The following is an 18,256-nucleotide window of genomic DNA, read 5'->3' on the forward strand; positions in this document are numbered from 1 at the left end:
ATATATCTAGGAATACAGCTGTCAAAACTGCATTTGATGTCATGTTCGGATAAAAAATTCTTAAGTAACAGAAGTAAGCCACTGTATTCAGTCTACTCTGTTGAATAATCCAGGATCATCTCTTCAATGCTGATACAGAAATACTTCACTTGCACTCCATCAAAAAAAAATCGGCCTTCCAGATCTCAAGTGTTCAGTGCTCCAAATCAACTGAATTTCCAAAGCAATGCTGAAGTTATTTGACACCTTCTGTTACTATGCATGATACAGAAATCATTAATTAAAATCAAAAACATTATTGACATACCAATGCAGACATTCCAGTGTGTTTACTGGAATCTGCAGTGAATCTTTGTGTGTGTGTCAAGACAATGTAAAAAATAAATCCCACTAACAACAACAAAAATCTTCACTCCCAAAAAGATTTGTTTTTAATAACCCAAATACTTATCTTCAACAAGTTTTATAGAACAGTGGAGACAAAGCAATTACTTCCATGCAGAAACTAAAAAATAATTTAACAGGATTCAAGTAGAAAAGGTTTGTTTTATGAGTGAATCTCACCCTCATCACCAGTGCAAGCACAGTTTGAAAATGTTTGAACTGGATTGTTTAAATAGCAAGTGATCCAATTTAGCCAAGCTCAGTTTCCTCTCCACGATGTAAAAAAAAAAAAAAAAAAAAAAAAAAAAAAAAAAAAAGACCCATACATTTTACTGTAGAATACAGGAACAAAAAGTAAAACCAAAAAACCTCCTAAACTTGAGTACTTATCCAAGAGGACTTTCTAACATCAAGCCAAAATTAGCAACAACCAAGCAGACATCACCAATTTTTCAGTGTTAAATTATTGTAAATACTAGATCTAACTGTACAAAAAAAAATCCCAAACCCAAAAATCAAAAGCTTTTTTTTGTTAAAACGAGTCCAAAGAAATATCCACCAGTTGCAGTCAAATTTGCATCAGAAGCTGCTTGCTCAGGAAAGATTCCTTTCTGATAACATTTAGCTGATACAACCACCTACAACGTGGACAGTCATGTACACAGTACAACGGTGGATTTTTGCAGCAACAGAAATAATCAGAAATTGGTTCTAAATTCAAGATGATAGCTCATGTGTTATTTCTTGCAAACATGCGGTCCCCTCTAAGGGTAAGGTGTTGGAGCTGGTATTGTAGCACTTCTGTGTCAGCAGGTTCCTTAATGCTCATTTTGTCTAAATTGAGGTAGTCCAGGGATTTTGAATGAGCCCTTTTACCTTTCAAAAGGCAAAGAGGCAGGGGACCATGAAGTGCCTTGTAAGGTTCATATGGTAAAGCCTTAGTGCATTTATCCCCTGAGCTGGGCATCCGTCTCCTCCTCCTTCCATTTACTGCTGGGATCTCATATGGCTGATAGTACCTACTTCTAGTTTTGTACAAACGGGAAGAACGTGTAAATCCTGAATCAAGCTGTTTGGAGCGCAAGTTTGGCCCAGATTCCCCTTTATTCTCTTCACTTCCTGTACACTTCTGGGCTAATTTTAGCAGCTCCTCTCCAGTCGTGAAGCCAACCAGGTAGTTAGAATCCATGTGAAGGATCTGATATCCTGCAACCGTCCGCCGCATTGGTGAGCATGGGGTACTGGAACAGCGGGGCTTCTCTGGTTCCATCCTGCCTGCAGGACTCACCTCTGCAAGAGGCACAGGGAGGGTGGATAGGGTAGTTCTGGACTCTCCATTTATGTCAACTTCCATTTTAAACACAATGCTATCCTCCTAAAAATAAAACAGAGCTTGATCAGAAACAGAGGCTTTATGCAACACGAGGAGTTGAGAGAGGATCACAGAAATGAGATTTTGTATTACCCAGAAGTCATGACCAGTACTTCTCTATTCAGCCTTGTCTTATGCTCTGCAGCGTGTTCCAGAACAAAACTACCACTGCCATCTGCCTTTTAAAACTATCTTGGGTGGTTTTTTAACAAAAGATACCAAAATACACTCCTGATATTCTTAAACGTTAAAAACATTCTTTAGTATTGTACACAAAAAAGAAGCATCTTTCCAGTCCATTTTTTCATCCTTTAGGCCATCTACATCCATTAGCACATCCACAGCAGCTTCTCCCATATTCAGCTGTGTATTTTTTCTATTGACAATAATCTCAGTAAACAAAGCTTTTAAAAAATGTGTCTAACAGCTACTACCACAGTCAGGCATGACTACAGACCAGACCTGATCAACTGAGGGTACTGCAATGCTTCCCTCTTCCAGATGTAAAGACACCTTGCTTTAGATTCAAAGAATGGCATGCTGGCCGTTCAACAGCTGTCTTTACTGGTCATCAGCAATCCTCCCCTCTCCCCCCCCAAAAAACCTACCGTCTGATTCACAATCAAGTAAAGAAACTTAGACTATTCTATTTTAATGTATTTATAACAAAGGAAACTGTATACTAGGTTTTAATGAATATAGCATAAGATTCTTAAAAGCATCTTAAGAATAACCAATATTCTGAATTCGAAGGTATTTATTTGTTTTTCTATTTCTTTTGGAAACAGACTATTTTGCCGTGACCTTTATTCCCTCTCTATTCCAAATACATTGTTTGGTGCCTTTACAGATACAATCGTCTGCCACAAGCCATTACCATCTCTAAGATGGAAAGATAATGTCAATATCACAGCAAGTATACACCAGTGGATGCCAGAACACAGAGAAGGCTTAATTCTTTTCATTTCTTTGTTTTCAGCACCATCTACACCATCTCAGTGGCACAGCTACTTCACAAAACAGAAAGGTCACATTTGTTTCCAAATGCATGCTTCCTTTGTCGTCAGCTTCACCTTTGCTCTAAACAGTAGCTAGTGGCTCTCTAGCCAATACAGTTCACAAAAAAATCAGCATAGCTTTGTAATGTTTAAAGGCAATTGAGACTCAAAAGAAGAAAGGAAAGTTAGTATGCAAGTGTCAAGCAGAAACACAATTCTGAATTTCATTATAGGTGACCATAAACCACATTCAAAAGTTCAGTAATGTTTCACAAATAAGACTGACTTAAAACATGCTATTATCAGTTTGCAAACTTTTAAAGCTGTTACTTGCTGCCATTCTGAGGCTTAGGAGGTCACAGGCTAAGTAGCAAAGATGCAACAAACAAGGGAATACTTTATTCAAACTTCTGCAATTAGACACCCCCAAAAATCCCATCAAGATGAATTTCTATTAATTTGTCTTAAAATAAGAGGGGAAGCTGTGTGCAAATCTCACTTGCAAAAGAAAATAATCTAGCCTCAACCAAAATTTAAGGCTAACTTGTTTCTGTTCAGGGACTGGGAAGGAGCAGTTTATGTAACATTCCCATCTCTGTTTCCCTGCTTAGTCTCAAATCAACCTGCTGCTCCCTACGCTAATAAACTAGGAGTAAACAAAATCCCCCCAGTTTTGCTGAAGAGGATTTTATTTGCCATTGACAAACTTCTATTATGGAGAGACTATTATTAATGTTCCTTTAGTCTTAAATGTCCTTTTTCAGCTCTCACAATTGTGGTCTACTTAGGATTCTTCATTACCAGTTTTGTGTAGCATCACTTTTACAGATACACTTCATCCAGTCAGCTTTTAAGCATTTTGAATTTAACAATACAGGTAACACAGCAAAAGCTAAATAAAGAATTAAAATACTGAAGCAAACCAAACACCAAAATCTTTCACTGAAAAAAACATCCACATAAGACTCAAGAATGTTGCCCATTGTATTTAATTGACTGTGAAATACATTTATAGAGTCAATTAAAACTTTCAGAATAGCAGAAGCAGTTGTTGTTTCCTACTTTAGCACCATATCTAGCAATGAGACAATAAATACGGTGAGATTTCAGCCACTGAGTTAAAGATATTCATGACAATTCCTTAGGTAGAAATTATACTTCCTGCACCATCAGGAACTATGGTTACTGGAGGCATAGCACAGAAAAATTTTGCATTAAAACTTCTGGCTACCCTGTGGTTTTAGCCAAGAAACCTAAGTATTTAACTGTTCCTGTTCTTTTAATTCCCTATTCTTACCCTGCAGTTCAGAAATCTTTCCAGTAAGCTTCTAGAAAGACTCAACCCATTCTGTTAAAAAGCTGAAATGATGTTAGGAAAGTATAAGTAAGTGCTAGAAAAAGTGTAAATAAAATAGTCATACAGCAAGGTTAGAAATGAATCATATTATCTAGTCACATATAAACAGCAACAACAGAAAAAAAACAAAACAAAACCAACAATCACTTGCCACAGCAACACGTGCCCTAAGGAAAGGGAGGGAGGAAGAGATGTCTTCATGCACTTTTTGAGTTAAAAAAGCCTTGAGAACTTGAAAGCAACAAAAAGGCGCTTCTCAGAACACAGCTTTTAAGATTAATTTACTTCTGTTTGAAACATGGGTGTATGCCCTGCTAACAAAAAGCAATCAACTTTGAAGAGTAACTACAAACAGGAGGGAAGGAGGCAGAAGTTCATTGCCGAACAATTACCCCTCATTGGCCAAAAACAGTACAAAGGAAAATCAGAGCAGAAAAGCCTTCAAGTCAGCAAGCTCCAGCCTAGTACTTCAGCCTGAAACTGCAGAACTTCCATTTCTGTGCTCCAGTGCAAAGAACAGCCCTAAAACCAAGAAATTCGACAGACACTAGAAAGCAACAGTAGCACCAGAAGCTGGTGCCATAAACATCAGAAGCTCAAGGGAACAGCGTTGCTAGCTGGTGAGAGGAATGACTGGCCAGCTCCACAGGCAGAGGTCCAAAACTCAGCATATATGTGTTCAGCTGTTCTTTCCCAAGACTTTTAATGTGAATTACTCAAGCTGCCATATGGCTTCAACATGCTTTGTCTCCTTATCTGGTAAAAAAGAATAGAGAAACATTATTGAGAAGACTTCTATAAAAGAAAATCATTTGAGAGATTCACAGTATCTGTGAGTGTAGATACCATTACCTACAAATACATACTTAAAACCTTTAGACTGCATTTTTAGGCCATTTCCATGGTTATAAGGCATTAGACGATTACTATTATGTTCATTGCTATGTAGTGGTGTAAGCTCATCAGTAGTTCTCAGCATCAATTATAATACTAAAAAAAAAAAAAGTACTTCAGTTTAAAAAGAATATTTCTTCAGATCACAGCTGCCTTGTCTTCTTACTTCTCAAAGAGAATGACAATGGAGTGATGCCAATTCAAGACAATTTATAATTAAAGATTTACTATAGAATCAAAACAAGGAGAAGAGGAACAAGATGGCATATCCTTTTTTTTGTTGCTGCTTTGCATATTTTAGAAGTACAGAAAATAACTGAAAGTAACAGTTACCAAGAGGATTCACTTGACCAATACACACCGGAAGTGCTTCCAGAATACAATTAACTTCATTAAGATTTTACAAGATTTTATCAATTCTCTTTATAGTATAAGGAAGGCTCTACATATAAATCTGACCCAATCCAGCTAAATATAGAGAAAATTGTCTAAAACACAGAGAAGAGGAATAATGAATAGAAATACTAGGTTAACTACTATAAAACATTGTATTGCCTCAAAGAATACATTAATATGCTTGGGATAGTTCTTAGAGGGTAAAAACATCAAAACCTCCACATTTTGTGAATATAAAGGCTTTCTGATTATTGAATCTTTCACGAAGGTGTTAGATACCACTCAGAGATTAGCACGGGACAAATGAAAAACATACGTGTATGACACACTAATGTCTAACATCACACCATGCTAATATACATACTGTAAATCATTTGTTGTTGGAATGACCTCGTCATGTGCTCTTACTGCACCCAATGACATCTTTTGCCTGTTTTTTTCTTCCTGATAATGTTATTTTTTCTGTTAAATGTATGTTACTGTCTTTCTGAGGAGAGAAATGTCACTCAAAAAGTATCAACTTTAATTACCCAATATTTAAAGACAAAGAAAGATGAAGAGGGTTTTCCCTTGACACTCCTACGCTTTGTAGAAAGTCTGCATTATTTTGAAACCACCACAATAAGTTGCTCTCAGCAAAAAACCTGGTTCTCTGTAAACTGGTATTTCCATTGCTACTTATCTTCTCAACTAGAATATGAACTGATTTGAGAAGATGCCTTTTTTTTTAGGATGAGCATTCAATTTCTGTCCATCCAACTACTGATTTTATTTTTTTTAAGAACAGATTCTTTTTTTTTTTTGTAGATGCCAAGCCTGCAGGTAGTACCATTTGTTAAGAACCACAAAGATGGCAATAGACTCAGTGATACTAACTCTGTAAAAGAGTCAAACATATTGGATAGAGATATCAAGCCAGTTTTGACACTTCCCCTTCTCTGTGCTGCCATTACTTAATACATACAATGCACTTAGAAGAGATAATGTTTGTTTATCAAACATCAGGAGTAAGTAAAGTCACCCAGCACATGTGAAGCACATGTGAAGCCAGCACACATTTTTAATTATTTCAATTGTCTCTGCTTGTGAAGGGGAAGAATAAGGTCTACATCTTTCCCCTTGCAGTCTGAAAAGAAAAATTCACATATAGTATGTCCTCTTGGAAATCCCATCTTGTTTCTCTGTCACTGAAATATGCTGATGGAATTATGTACTTGTAGAGCAAAGCTTTCTGGAAATAATTATTTTCAATCTGCCAATAAAACAAGTGAAATATTTAGTTGAAAGGGAAAGATCAAGCTAAAATTCAGCTATGTAAGAGTATCCACAAAGGTGCCACATTTCTTTTTCTAGAAGTGGGGCAGCCAAGCCATAGACTTTGAGATGTATGCAACTTGTAGGTTCCTCCATTGCAAGCTGGTGACACTGCTGCACATACTGCCAGAGGCAGATGGTTGTTTTTAGCCATGCTCTTTACCTTCAGCTGAAGGGTCTTAGACGAATGTTGCTTCACCATGCTCTTGAAGGTCGCCTATAATAGTTGTGTTATGTTTTACAGACTGATACCATGTTTGTAGAGACAGGAAAGGGCGGAAAAAAAAAAAAAATCACAGAGAACAAGCTCATGAATGATATCAATAAACTATACACATTCTTCACCAACTCTTGCTGTTCCTTAGGAGAAATTCCAAACTACTCTAAGCTAAAGAAAAAGAGAATGGAGATAATATTAAATTGTTGCACATGAGACAACATTCAAATGGACTAAGAATAAAGTTTAGCACAGATTTTTTTCTCAAAATTACATGCAAGAAAATGAAATTATGCATAAAGCATATGTTATGATCCTGCAGGCCTTAAGAAAACAGATGAATGGATATTACTGAATTAATAAAGCCAGTGCAATAATTTCAGGATAAGGCAAAACAACAGTCCACAAAACAAAACCAGTAAAAATGATAACTGGTGGAGGGTTGGGGGGGTGCAGTTCTTGTCAACAGGTGAAGTATTAAGCCCTTCAGCAATCCAGTATACCAGACCATAAATACCACATGGCTTATACAGAACAAGGAATTATTAAATGTTTTGCAAAAGAAGATTAAATCAATTTCTAATAATATGTTTCTACTGCAAGAAGCAAGAACTATTTACCCAGTTTGTTAATTCTTGTTATTAATGCAGCTTTAAACAGAAAACAATTATGATCCAGGAAACCACCTTTTAAAAATTAAGAGGATCACAAATGAATTACTGAGGAACTACAGCTGGCAACTCCAGTGACTAGCTCAGACCAGACCAGCATGATAGAGTGTACAATTTACACAGAAAAGAGACAGATGGAATTTCAAGAGTCAGTCCAGCCTAATGAATTTTGTATGAGCAGACTTAGCAAGCAAGGAAAGTAGAAGAAAATGGTGGGAAAGCAAGCCATTTAACTTCTAACACCTCTTTGCCAAGCAATATTAGATGGAAGTGTTTAACAGAGGGTAACTTTTCTGAAATATTTAGAGTCCTTTAAACAAACAATGCAACTTTCTTGCTGGATGGAATCACAGATGAACTTTTCCCCCCCACTCCATCAGTAAGCTGATGCTCCTGGCCAGCATAAAGATAGCTGTTTACTATCATTACTCATCAAAAGATGAAACAGTGAGACACATGTAAAGAAGCTGATGCATACTGTAAAACAAATTATTTTTATTCTTTAGTTGGTTAGTAAGTTAAAAGAATGTTTTCTTATAGTTGCATTTTATGTCTCTGTATTTTTGATTTTCATCTTCTCACCAACCAAAATCTAAGTTTCATTTTCAAAGTTCTCTTCTCTCCAGTTTCATGTTAGCCCACTTGGGCAAAAACAACAAAAAACCATACCACAACCTGACCTGTCAACCAAAATTAAATTGCCTTTTTAAAGTAACAGATAGGAGAAAAAAACCCCACAGTTTTAAAAGTATTAAAAATTTTACTGAATAAATATCGATTTTTGTCTTTAAAAACCAAAATGCTAATGGGAATAAGGGTCTCCACTGCTTTTGTGTCAGACAAGAAATGCATGTTTGGTAGTATCCTACATTGCCGCATCTGAAAATATAGCTCTGCAGATATTATTTTGAAACTATCAACCTAAACAATATTATATTCAGCCTTTGACTAGGAACAGCTATTCAAAGAAAGATACTAGTTAAAAATAAGACCTACTCAAAGATATCAGGAAAAATACGTTTAATCAATGCAATTTAGGTTTTTTGGTTTTCTTTTTTAACTGAAGCACTTTAAATGACTAGTTCTTTTTATGTCTTTAACGTCTTAACTTGATGCAATCTGCAGCAGATATTGAGGTGTTTGTTGGAAAGGTGTCTCATTCACTTATACCATCCACACTGCTAAAGGTCACTTCCTCAAGCTTACTAGAGTTACGTATATAACGGCTTCAAAGTTTTGTCCTCTGCCTCCTTCTCAAATGCTCCTTCCCATACTTAAATGCTACCTAAAACCAAGTGTTTAAGTGTAATGCAAGTATGGAATAAAAATTAATAAAAGCCCAACAGCACATGCAGGTACAGTAAATTTGTATTAAACTTACAACTAGTGCGAACAGAAGACTTTGTCCCGGAACACTCAGTTCATCTGACTTTCCCACAACATACTGTATTTGCATATGATTACGCATGCCTGGTGGCCAAGCCAGCAGCATAAGGCTGGTCAAAGAAGAAGAGATTATAAGGAAAGCCATGCTACAATGTCGGTACTGTTACACAAGAACTTAATTTCAGTGATCGCACTGCCATTGCCTCACTTCCCTCTGTTTCAAAGTCACTGCGAGAACCACTCTCCTCCATCTTCATTATTCTAACAAGCACTCTTCCTCAAGGGAAAAAAATTACAAAAATAAAGCAAGCATACCACATAAGACAGAATATGGTTCAAAATACACCAACAGCAGCAGGGTGGTGGGAGGAAAAGCTTTCAGTAAGGGAGATGACTGGGAAAAAGTAGGAAGGAGAATCAGTGTTGCACACTTCTACTCCCCGTGGCAAAACAAAGCATCGGTTCCACAGCTCTCACTACACCCCTTCTAGAAATGCTCCAGGGACTCTTACTGTATTCAGGACGAGCAGTGTCAGAAGTCGGCCAACTACTGGTACAAGCAGCAAGTCCTTCTCCCCATCACAGACCCTCTCAATCACTCCCACTGAGATCTGTGTAACTGCAGGCTTCTGCCATCGATTTCACTTCCACATGCAGCTACCTAAGCACGTACGTATGTATGTACAGTGACGTACTGCCCCACTTTAGAGAGCGCACTAACAAGCAAAGATATGTTCACAGAAAACATGTACTAATGCACATAATTTGCTATTTTCTTTGTAATAGGTACATACATGCTCACATTGATGCCAGCTAAAACCCCTATGTAAAATAGCATATAAATAACTTATATAGAGAGAAATTAAGACCTGAGACTATTTTCCTACATATTTGTAGGCCAATCAAAACAGCACCTCAACTGTTCTGAGACACTCCCCAAATATCTTAATATGCAGAGACAGAATGGGCAAAACACACCTGCCAATAAACCAAAGCAGCTTAGCAAGCTTCATACTCTGTAAAGTAACGCTTCAATGCATGTTAGAGTGCACAAATGCAGTCACAGAGTATCACGGACGTCACAATCAACATTTAAACAGAGCTTTGAGCCTCCATTTACCCTTCCCTAAGCAAGATTTATTACAGAGAAATATAAAGTTACCCCTAGAAAGCTGGGCACTAGTGCACTTTGTTATTATCAGACTGAATAGTAAGGTCATATTCAGGTTTAGCACTTGCCTAAGAGTATTAAGAATGGTATGGGGACTGCTGGTGGTTGTAAGTTGCAACTGAAGAGAGCTATAAACGGTTATGAACAGACACTGGTGCTAACAGGTGAACTCTTGGCTTTTCCACTGTTTACACTGTTACTGGCGGCTGGCATAGAAAGCGCACTTGAGCAACCTCACTGCAGGCTTCAGGCCCTACATGACAATCCCCCAGGCTTCCTTCCGCACGCGGGTACCGGGACCAACATCCCGGTTTCCTCCTAGACCTGCCCGGACAGCTCCACGAACGCTCTGCGGCGCTCGTCACTGCCTGCTTACTTCCACTGCATTCATCAGCTGCTGTGGCGAAAAGGAAGCAGCCGTGGACTGGGAGCGCAGGGTACACGGGCCTGCGGGGAGCTCCTCCTGCGTGGCGCGCGGGGCCCGCCGCTCGGCTCACGGAAGAGGCGGGAGGGGTACATGCGCTAGGACCTCCGCGCTGCGGGGCAAAGCCCGTCTTACACGCCCCCGCCCGCGGCGCCGGGGCCGGGGTCCAGGCGCCATGCGGCTCCCAAACCGGGAGCGGCCCCGCCGCGGCGCCCAGCACCGCTCGGAGGGGGCAGAAGCGCCACCGCCGCCGCCCCCGGGAGGGCCGCGCCGAGCGGCTCCCCGCGACTCCCGCCCCGGCCCGGGGGCCGCGGGCGGCATCACTGCGGCTCCCCGGCGGGCCCCGCCGCGGCCCGCGCCCGCCCCTCACCAACAATGCCGGCCGCCCCACACCGCTCCTCGGCCCCACCACACGGCACCGCTCCCGCCGGGGCGCCAGGGTCGGCCCGGCTCCCTCCGCCCTACGGCCCCTCCCTGGGCCCACCCGCCGACCCCGCTCCGGTACCCGCTCCGTGAGGCGCGGGCAGGGCCCGAGGCCGCGGAGGCCGAGGCGCCGCCCCGACGGCTGCGCGGAGCGGCGCCATCCCCGCCTCCTACCTGCGGTCCACGGCGGCGGGACCCGGCGCGGAAGGAGCAGCGAGGCGCCGACTGCGGCGCGCTTCGCTTCACTCAACCCGGCCCGGCCCTCCCCGTCCCACCCTGCGCGCCGGGGCTGGAGGCGGGGCGCGGCTGCGGCAGGCGGCGCCGTGCGCCGCGGCCTTGGGCCGCTGCGGGCGGCGGGTCTGCCGACCCCGCGGCGCAGCGGACCCGGCCCGACCCGACCCGACCCGGGCCCGGCTGGCGCCGTGGCCCTCTCTCGCCTCGTCCCCTTCCTTCCCGCGCTCCCTTCTCTCTGTAAAACTGTCCCTCGCGTGCTGGTGTCTGTGAGGAGGAGGCCGGCCCGATAACGGCTGGGGCGGGGCAGGCCGCGCCGGGCCCCGAGGTGAGCAGCGGTGAGCAGCACCGCGGAGGGCGGCCCTGGGCTGGCCCACGGCACCCTAGAACGGGGAAGGCGCCTCCTGGCTCCACGCAGCTCTGCGGCGTCGTGTGGTTGGGGCCAGGGCTGCACTGGAGGAGGCGGGAGACACGAAATCAGCTGGGCCATAAGAGTTGAACTGTCTGTCTGGATCCCCCTGCAGAGGCGAGTCTGGAGTGCTAGGCCGTGAGCCTTGTTGACACAAGCCTTGTCGACACAAGCCTTGTCTTCCACCTGTTCCACCTATTCTGATATTGTGGCCTAATAAGCTTTAGTCTCACACATCTTTTGACTTTGTACACAACTATAAGAAGGGATCAAGTAATCATGTCTTGCTGACTTTCTCTTCACCAACATACTGCCCATCTCTCTCTGTAACCTCTGTGGTATTTCCACATTACAAAATTTGGACACTGACTAGATACAAGCCTTTAGTAATGGTTTTGCCAACAACTACTTAGATCATTTCCCTATTTTTTTTGCTACTCAGAGATTGAGCAAAGATGCTATTACTGCACCAAACCTTGCAAACTATTGCCTAACTTCCCTCCTGTAAGTAAAAATAAAAGGGAAGGGGAAGAGAAAGTATAACATCATAGTCCCTTTTCTTCCCCCGCTCCGTAATAGTTTGTTGGGAGCTGAACCACAGAGCCTGTATTTCTAATCCCCCTGGGGTGGAGTTGAGCCAGCTTTTGTTCCTAAAACTGAGTCTTTAAAGACACATTCTTAAATACATAGCTGAAGCTTATTACCCTCCTTGGGAATGCATAGATGTCCTCTGTACAAAGGCCATACTCTGGCCTCCCTCTGGTCCCAATGGTCAAGAAGGCTGCAGGTCATCTGGTCTTGAACTGCAGAGAAGGCTGTCAGCATTAGGTATGCACCCAGACTAGCCAGACTAGCCACAAATTGCGCACCCAGATGCACTTGGAATTTGCATTTCTTGGAAATTCTCAGCTAGAACAAACAGAGAAAGAAAGAACAAGGGTTTTGTAAGGAATTTTAACTACAGTCTCTTTACCTCTGCAAGCCCTTAAGAGTCATTGGTTTTGCAAGTTCACAAAAGCGTTCTAAGAACTAAATTAGTAAATTTTATACAGAACATGGAGAATGTATCTGGTCAAGCAGCAGTGTAAGAAAACAAATCTGGAGTGTAACTCAGAGTCATTATGATGCTCTATGTTGCTTACAGTACACAGACTCCTTTGATTCATGTTGACATCTGCAATACTAGTTTTAGCCTGAGTCAGAAATACCATCTTCCTATGTTGTCCTGCAGTATGAATGAGGCTATAAAATCCTGTGAGTCAGTATATCACAACTTTCCTCCAACAAACTTCCCCCCACAACTTCCTCCCCTTGCTGTCAACTGAGTTGTCAGTCTCTGAGATGGACTTCCAAGGTTGATGGCGGGGGGGGGGGGGGCGGGCAGCAGTGGTGAATGACATCAGGAGGTAACAGATGCTTGGGAATGATCATAATGTGTTCTAGCTAAGTAACTGTTTAAAATAAAACATGCTTTATAGATTAGCGGTGTCGTCCCCCCCAAATGAGGTATTTTAACATTTAATAAACTGTAATTTTTAATAACATTTATCGCACTGACGGAATTATCATGGTGCCAAATTGTCTTTTAAATTTCTAGGTGCCAAAAGAAAGGCAGATCCTGAAAACTTCTCCCAAAGATAGTATCCAAACTTCCCACCAAATATTTGAAAATAAACCCAGATCTTCCTAAAACTCATAATTTTCAACGTTCTGCATTTTCCATGTAACAAGCAATGTCATTAAGGTTTTCCCAAGACTGACTACTGTATTTCGCTATTTTTTGCAGTGCTCTTAAACTCATCCAAGATTTTACATGCAGAACAAAGATACTTTGAAGTGCTTGGGCTTTGTTTTCCCCACTTAAGATCTGGTTAACACTTTTTAGTGCTGCTTCAATACAGAGAAAAACACAGACCATTACAGACAATTTTGTCTGCATCATCGCCCTGACCAGAACACGAAGTACCTGTATCTTATGATGGCTGTGCTCATCAGTAGGTTCCTGCATCAATGACAGTCAGTTAGAAAGACAATATAACTCAATTTTAAAAAGTAAACATAATATTAAACGTAAAACACACAGAAAAAGGGCTCCATTTCTTTTCTTCTCCTTAGAGACATTTTATCAAAATACTTCTTTTCCTTGCGTTTGTATATTCCAGGCTTGTACATTTGTCCTGGTTTCAGCTGGGACAGAGTTAACTTTCTTTTTAGTAGCTGGTACAGTGCTGTGTTTTGGATTTAGTGTGAGAATAATGTTGATAACACTCTGATGTTTTAGTTGTTGCTAAGTAGCGCTTATCTTAAGCCAAGGACTTTTCAGTCTCCCATGCTCTGCCAGCAAGCAGGTGTGCAAGAAGCTGGGAGGGAGCATAGCCAGGGCAGCTGACCTGAACTAGCCAAAGGGGTATTCCATACCATGGAACGTCATGCCCAGTATATAAACTGGGGGCAGTTGGCTGGGAGGGGCGGATCACGGCTCGGGAACTAACTGGGCATCGGTCAGTGGGTGGTGAGCAATTGCATTGTGCATCACTGGTTTTTTTCCTTCCCCCCCTTCCTTTTTTTTTTCTTGCATTCCTTTTCATTACTATTATTATTATATTTCATTATTACTATTGTTAGTATTATATTTTACTTTAGTTATTAACCTGTTCTTATCTCAAGCCACGAGTTTTACTTTTTTTCCCTTTGCTTTCCTCCTCCTCACCCCACTGGGAGGGGGAAGGGGAAATGGCTGCGTGGCGCTGAGTTGCTGACTGGGGTTAAACCACGACAACATTGGAAACTGCTATGGTAATTTGAGCATTAAATCACAAGGGCTGAAAGCTGAGCAATTGAAAGAATATTTACTCAGTGTGTTTAGTTCTTTGTTTTTGTGCACATGGATTTAATTCCAAAGCCTAATGAGACAAACATTTTTTATTAAATATTCAGTTTCTTTTTCCTTATTAAGGATTGTAGCCATTATTCTGAAAATCTGGATTTTGCTGGAAATCCATAACCACATTCAGGATAAAATACAAAGTGTTTATTTGGAGGGGGAAGGAAGAGAAAACCAATTCCAAGCAGGGTATGGCTGAAGTAGCAGCATAACTTTTACACTGAAAAAAATCATTAAAACTGGAATATTTTTATATTAAAAGACAAAAAAAAGAAATATTATCTATTGCCATACATCTTAGCAACTTTTGCCATCCAAACCCAAGAGTTTACTGATTTTTTTTAACATATCTTAACAGGCTATTTGGCTAAGTTAAAAGAAACTATAGTGAAAATTTACTTAAAACCTAAACAAAGTGTCTTAAGTACACCATTTAATAAAATCCCACCTTTATTTTTTATTTAGCAAGTTAAAAAAATTAATTTTAGTGAGTGTGATAAGTATCCCTTGATTTACTTTTGGGGCCAAATTCACTTTTTGCCTAATTAAACTGATTTCAGTAGGAATTATGGTTACTTAAGCAAGGCTGAATTTGTGTCCAGATGGAGGCGGTAAGCACAGGAAAGAATGTGAAAAAGGTGGTGGTTTTAGAGCTTTGTGTGTTTTGCAGGTGTTCAGTTCCTCAACTCTGATTCAGACCATCTCGAAGCAATAAATAGAACCAACCAACATGAAAAGATGAACTCTGTCCTACACTATAAGATTTAAAAGTTACAGGGAAAGGGAAGTGAAGTTTTGGACCAGGCTTAGACAAATGATGCATTTAGTATGTACATGTATAGGAGAAGGCAACATAAAGTACTTGCTAACATTGCTCTAGGTCTATTAAGTGAACCTCAGTAAATGTATCAAAATCAAAGTGAAAATCTATTAAATAAGCAAGAGAGCTGATGAAGACATGTTCGTGATTGGACCAGATTGCTCACAGAGGTGGTGCAGTCTCCATCCTGCAAGGTTCTCAAGCCCAAACTGGATGAAGACCTAGGTGACCTCGTCTGGTCTCACAGATGACCCTGATTTGAGCAAGAGGTTGGACTAGAGATGTCCTGAGGCCCTTTCCAGCCTGAATTATTCTGGGTTCCTATGATCCTTGTTTAACCTTATTGTTGGTGGATTGAATGCATAGCATATGTTGAGGTCAAAATGTATGGGAATTAATAATGGTTTGGAATAGAATAGAATAGAATAGAATAGAATAGAATAGAATAGGAGTATTTCAGTTGGAAGGGACCTACAACGACCATCTAGCACAACTGCCTGACCACTTCAGGGCTGACCACAAGTGAAAGCATGTTATTAAGGGCATTGTCCAAATGCCTCTTAAAACACTGACAGGCTTGGGGCATCAACCACCTCTCTAGGAAGCCTGTTCCTGTGCTCGATCACCCTGTCGGTAAAGAAATGCTTCCTAATGTCCACTCTAAACCTCCCCTGGCGCAGCTTTGAGCCATTCCCAGACATCCTGTCACTGAATCCCAGGGAGATCAGCAGCTCCCTCTCCACTTGGCCTCCTCAGGAAGCTGTAGAGAGCAATGAGGTCGCCCCTCAGCCTCCTTTTCTCCAAACTAGACAAACCCAGAGTCCTTAGCCGCGCCTCACAGGACATGCCTTCCAGCCCTTCCACCAGCTTTGTTGCCCTCCTCTGGAGGCATTCAAGGACCTTCACATCCTTGTTAAATTGTGGCGCCCAGAACTGCAGACAGTTTGAGTCAGTGTTTACATGTTCATAACTAATATTCAACCTAGAAAAGGCAGGAATCTTCCAGCTTTTGCTTTTTTTCATTCTATTTCAAATACAATGTCATTTGTCTTTTGAATTCTTTTGGTTTGATTTTCTCCTTTGCAGATCTCAGTAGTTTGTAACTCTACATTTACTGTGCAAGTGCTCTTTAAAAATGACTACAGACTCTTAGTTAAGATTCATAAATAGTTCAAAATATTTCCCAGAGTAGTCTTTTAAAATAATTTATGGAGGCTTTAGATACAATCTTTTAAGTCTAAATATATTCCCAGCCCTCACCTGAAAGAGGAATTAAAAAGTTATCAAGAATCTGAAGACAACTAAGACAGGAGGTCCAAATGGACTTAAACTCAGATTTTAAAAGATTCACAAGAGTTTTAGTATTTATATTAGTATAGAATAAATAATAATCTTATGAAAGGAGTTATTCCTTCTTCTGGAGAGATGTATTAGAACAGGAGATTTAGCGAGACATGTACCCAAACCAAACAGGCTTTGTTGGAAGCGAAGATATTGCAAGCAACACCCAATATTGCACATCACCCAATTACCTTGTTTTCCCTTGTTGGTGACTTTTGTCCCTTTTACTAAACAGAATGGAGATCTGTAAGTGTGGTGCATCAGAAAATGGCTTTGATGGTATTTCCATTCTACTTGGACATCAGATTATATAGATCAAGAATGTTACACAAAAAGTGGATGTCTCAAAAACACGTTGGATAAAAGATGCATCCAGGCAAAAATAGCCTGATGTACCTCCCTTTCAGGCTATTCTTGAGATACCCATGTAAAATATGAGAATTTCCTTTCCTGCACTTCTCATTTATCACTGGATTAAAACCAAAGAATTTCTCACGAAAACCCGTCTACCACATAATCCTGTTTAGATCAGAGCAATTATCACCAAATTAGGCCTTTTTGGGAAAGAATATACCACTAGACATCGTAAGTTCCACATAAAAGTTCCTCTTTTCCAGCAACTTCACGTTGATCTCAGTATAGCTTGGAGGAAGGCAAAAAATGATTTCTAGTCATGTTCAGTGTTATTTCAGAAAGCTGATTCTTCCGTTAGTAGCAGATCACATGAAAATGTATAATTCTTAGAAGTCTGGACTAGAAGTCTGTTTCTGCATGCTACATTCATACATTACGTGGCACGGTGACAAAACTTTTTCATCCCTATTTTTTTTTTTTAAGCAAGTACATGTTAGAACTGTTTTTGTATCAATGCAAAGACTTTAAGCTTCTTGTAAAGTCTTTTCCACAGTAGCTTCTACCTCTTTTATGATATGGATGTTCTCTGTATTTAGTGCATCCTCCTCCTCAAAGGCCCACATTTGATGCAACTCACACACTCTTGGATCTCTCCAACATTTTTCTAGTGTGAACTGCGAATAGAATGTGTCTCCAAAGTACAGATGATTTGCAGGGCTCTCACATTCTATTGTACTTCAGCTTGTTCATTCAAAGTAGAAAGAGGGATCAGAGACAGAACTGCACATCCTTTGAAGACTGAGCCAGACCTCCAGCTAGCCATTTTGCAGGGAACTTCAGAGCTGGAATACTGAGTCTTCGCTATTCTTAATGGAACTGTATTTGATTAGACCACAGGACTGCTACGTTTACAAATGAATAGTTAGAAAGCTGATGGAGATAATACAGTATGTGGTCTAGAGTAGGCTGGGTTTTATTGCTTTAGTTATACAGAAGATGTTTATTTTTTTAGTCGGCATCCATTTTCCACAGTAATAAACTCTGGACTGCTTTATTATTACACCAGTTTTTATATTTCAGAGCAGAAGGTTGGTTTTAAGGGCTAAGTGAGGGAGACAGGAAATTAGTATTTGAACACACTCAATTAAATTTGTTCTCTCCACAAACCAAGCAAAATTAAAATGATTGTGTAAAAAGAAAAATAAAAGAA

General features: G+C 40.7%; 1 protein-coding gene across 1 annotated transcript; it reads right to left on the reverse strand.

The window, feature by feature from the left end:
* Positions 1–708: 708 nt before the first annotated feature.
* Positions 709–4,996, reverse strand: MACIR (macrophage immunometabolism regulator). The gene is made up of 3 exons (XM_050913157.1): positions 4,978–4,996; positions 4,504–4,867; positions 709–1,759 (listed from the first exon to the last, which is right to left on the reverse strand). The coding sequence occupies exon 3, from the start codon at positions 1,736–1,738 to the stop codon at positions 1,115–1,117; it is 624 nt and encodes a 207-aa protein (XP_050769114.1). The 5' UTR covers positions 1,739–1,759; positions 4,504–4,867; positions 4,978–4,996; the 3' UTR covers positions 709–1,114.
* Positions 4,997–18,256: the final 13,260 nt, after the last annotated feature.

The sequence above is a fragment of the Gymnogyps californianus genome, chromosome Z, assembly GCF_018139145.2.
Source record: "Gymnogyps californianus isolate 813 chromosome Z, ASM1813914v2, whole genome shotgun sequence".
NCBI lineage: Eukaryota > Metazoa > Chordata > Aves > Accipitriformes > Cathartidae > Gymnogyps > Gymnogyps californianus.

Bases quoted from the DNA above. Each gene is read 5' to 3' on its own strand.
- MACIR (XM_050913157.1), bottom strand. From the start codon at position 1,738: ATGGAAGTTGACATAAATGGAGAGTCCAGAACTACCCTATCCACCCTC.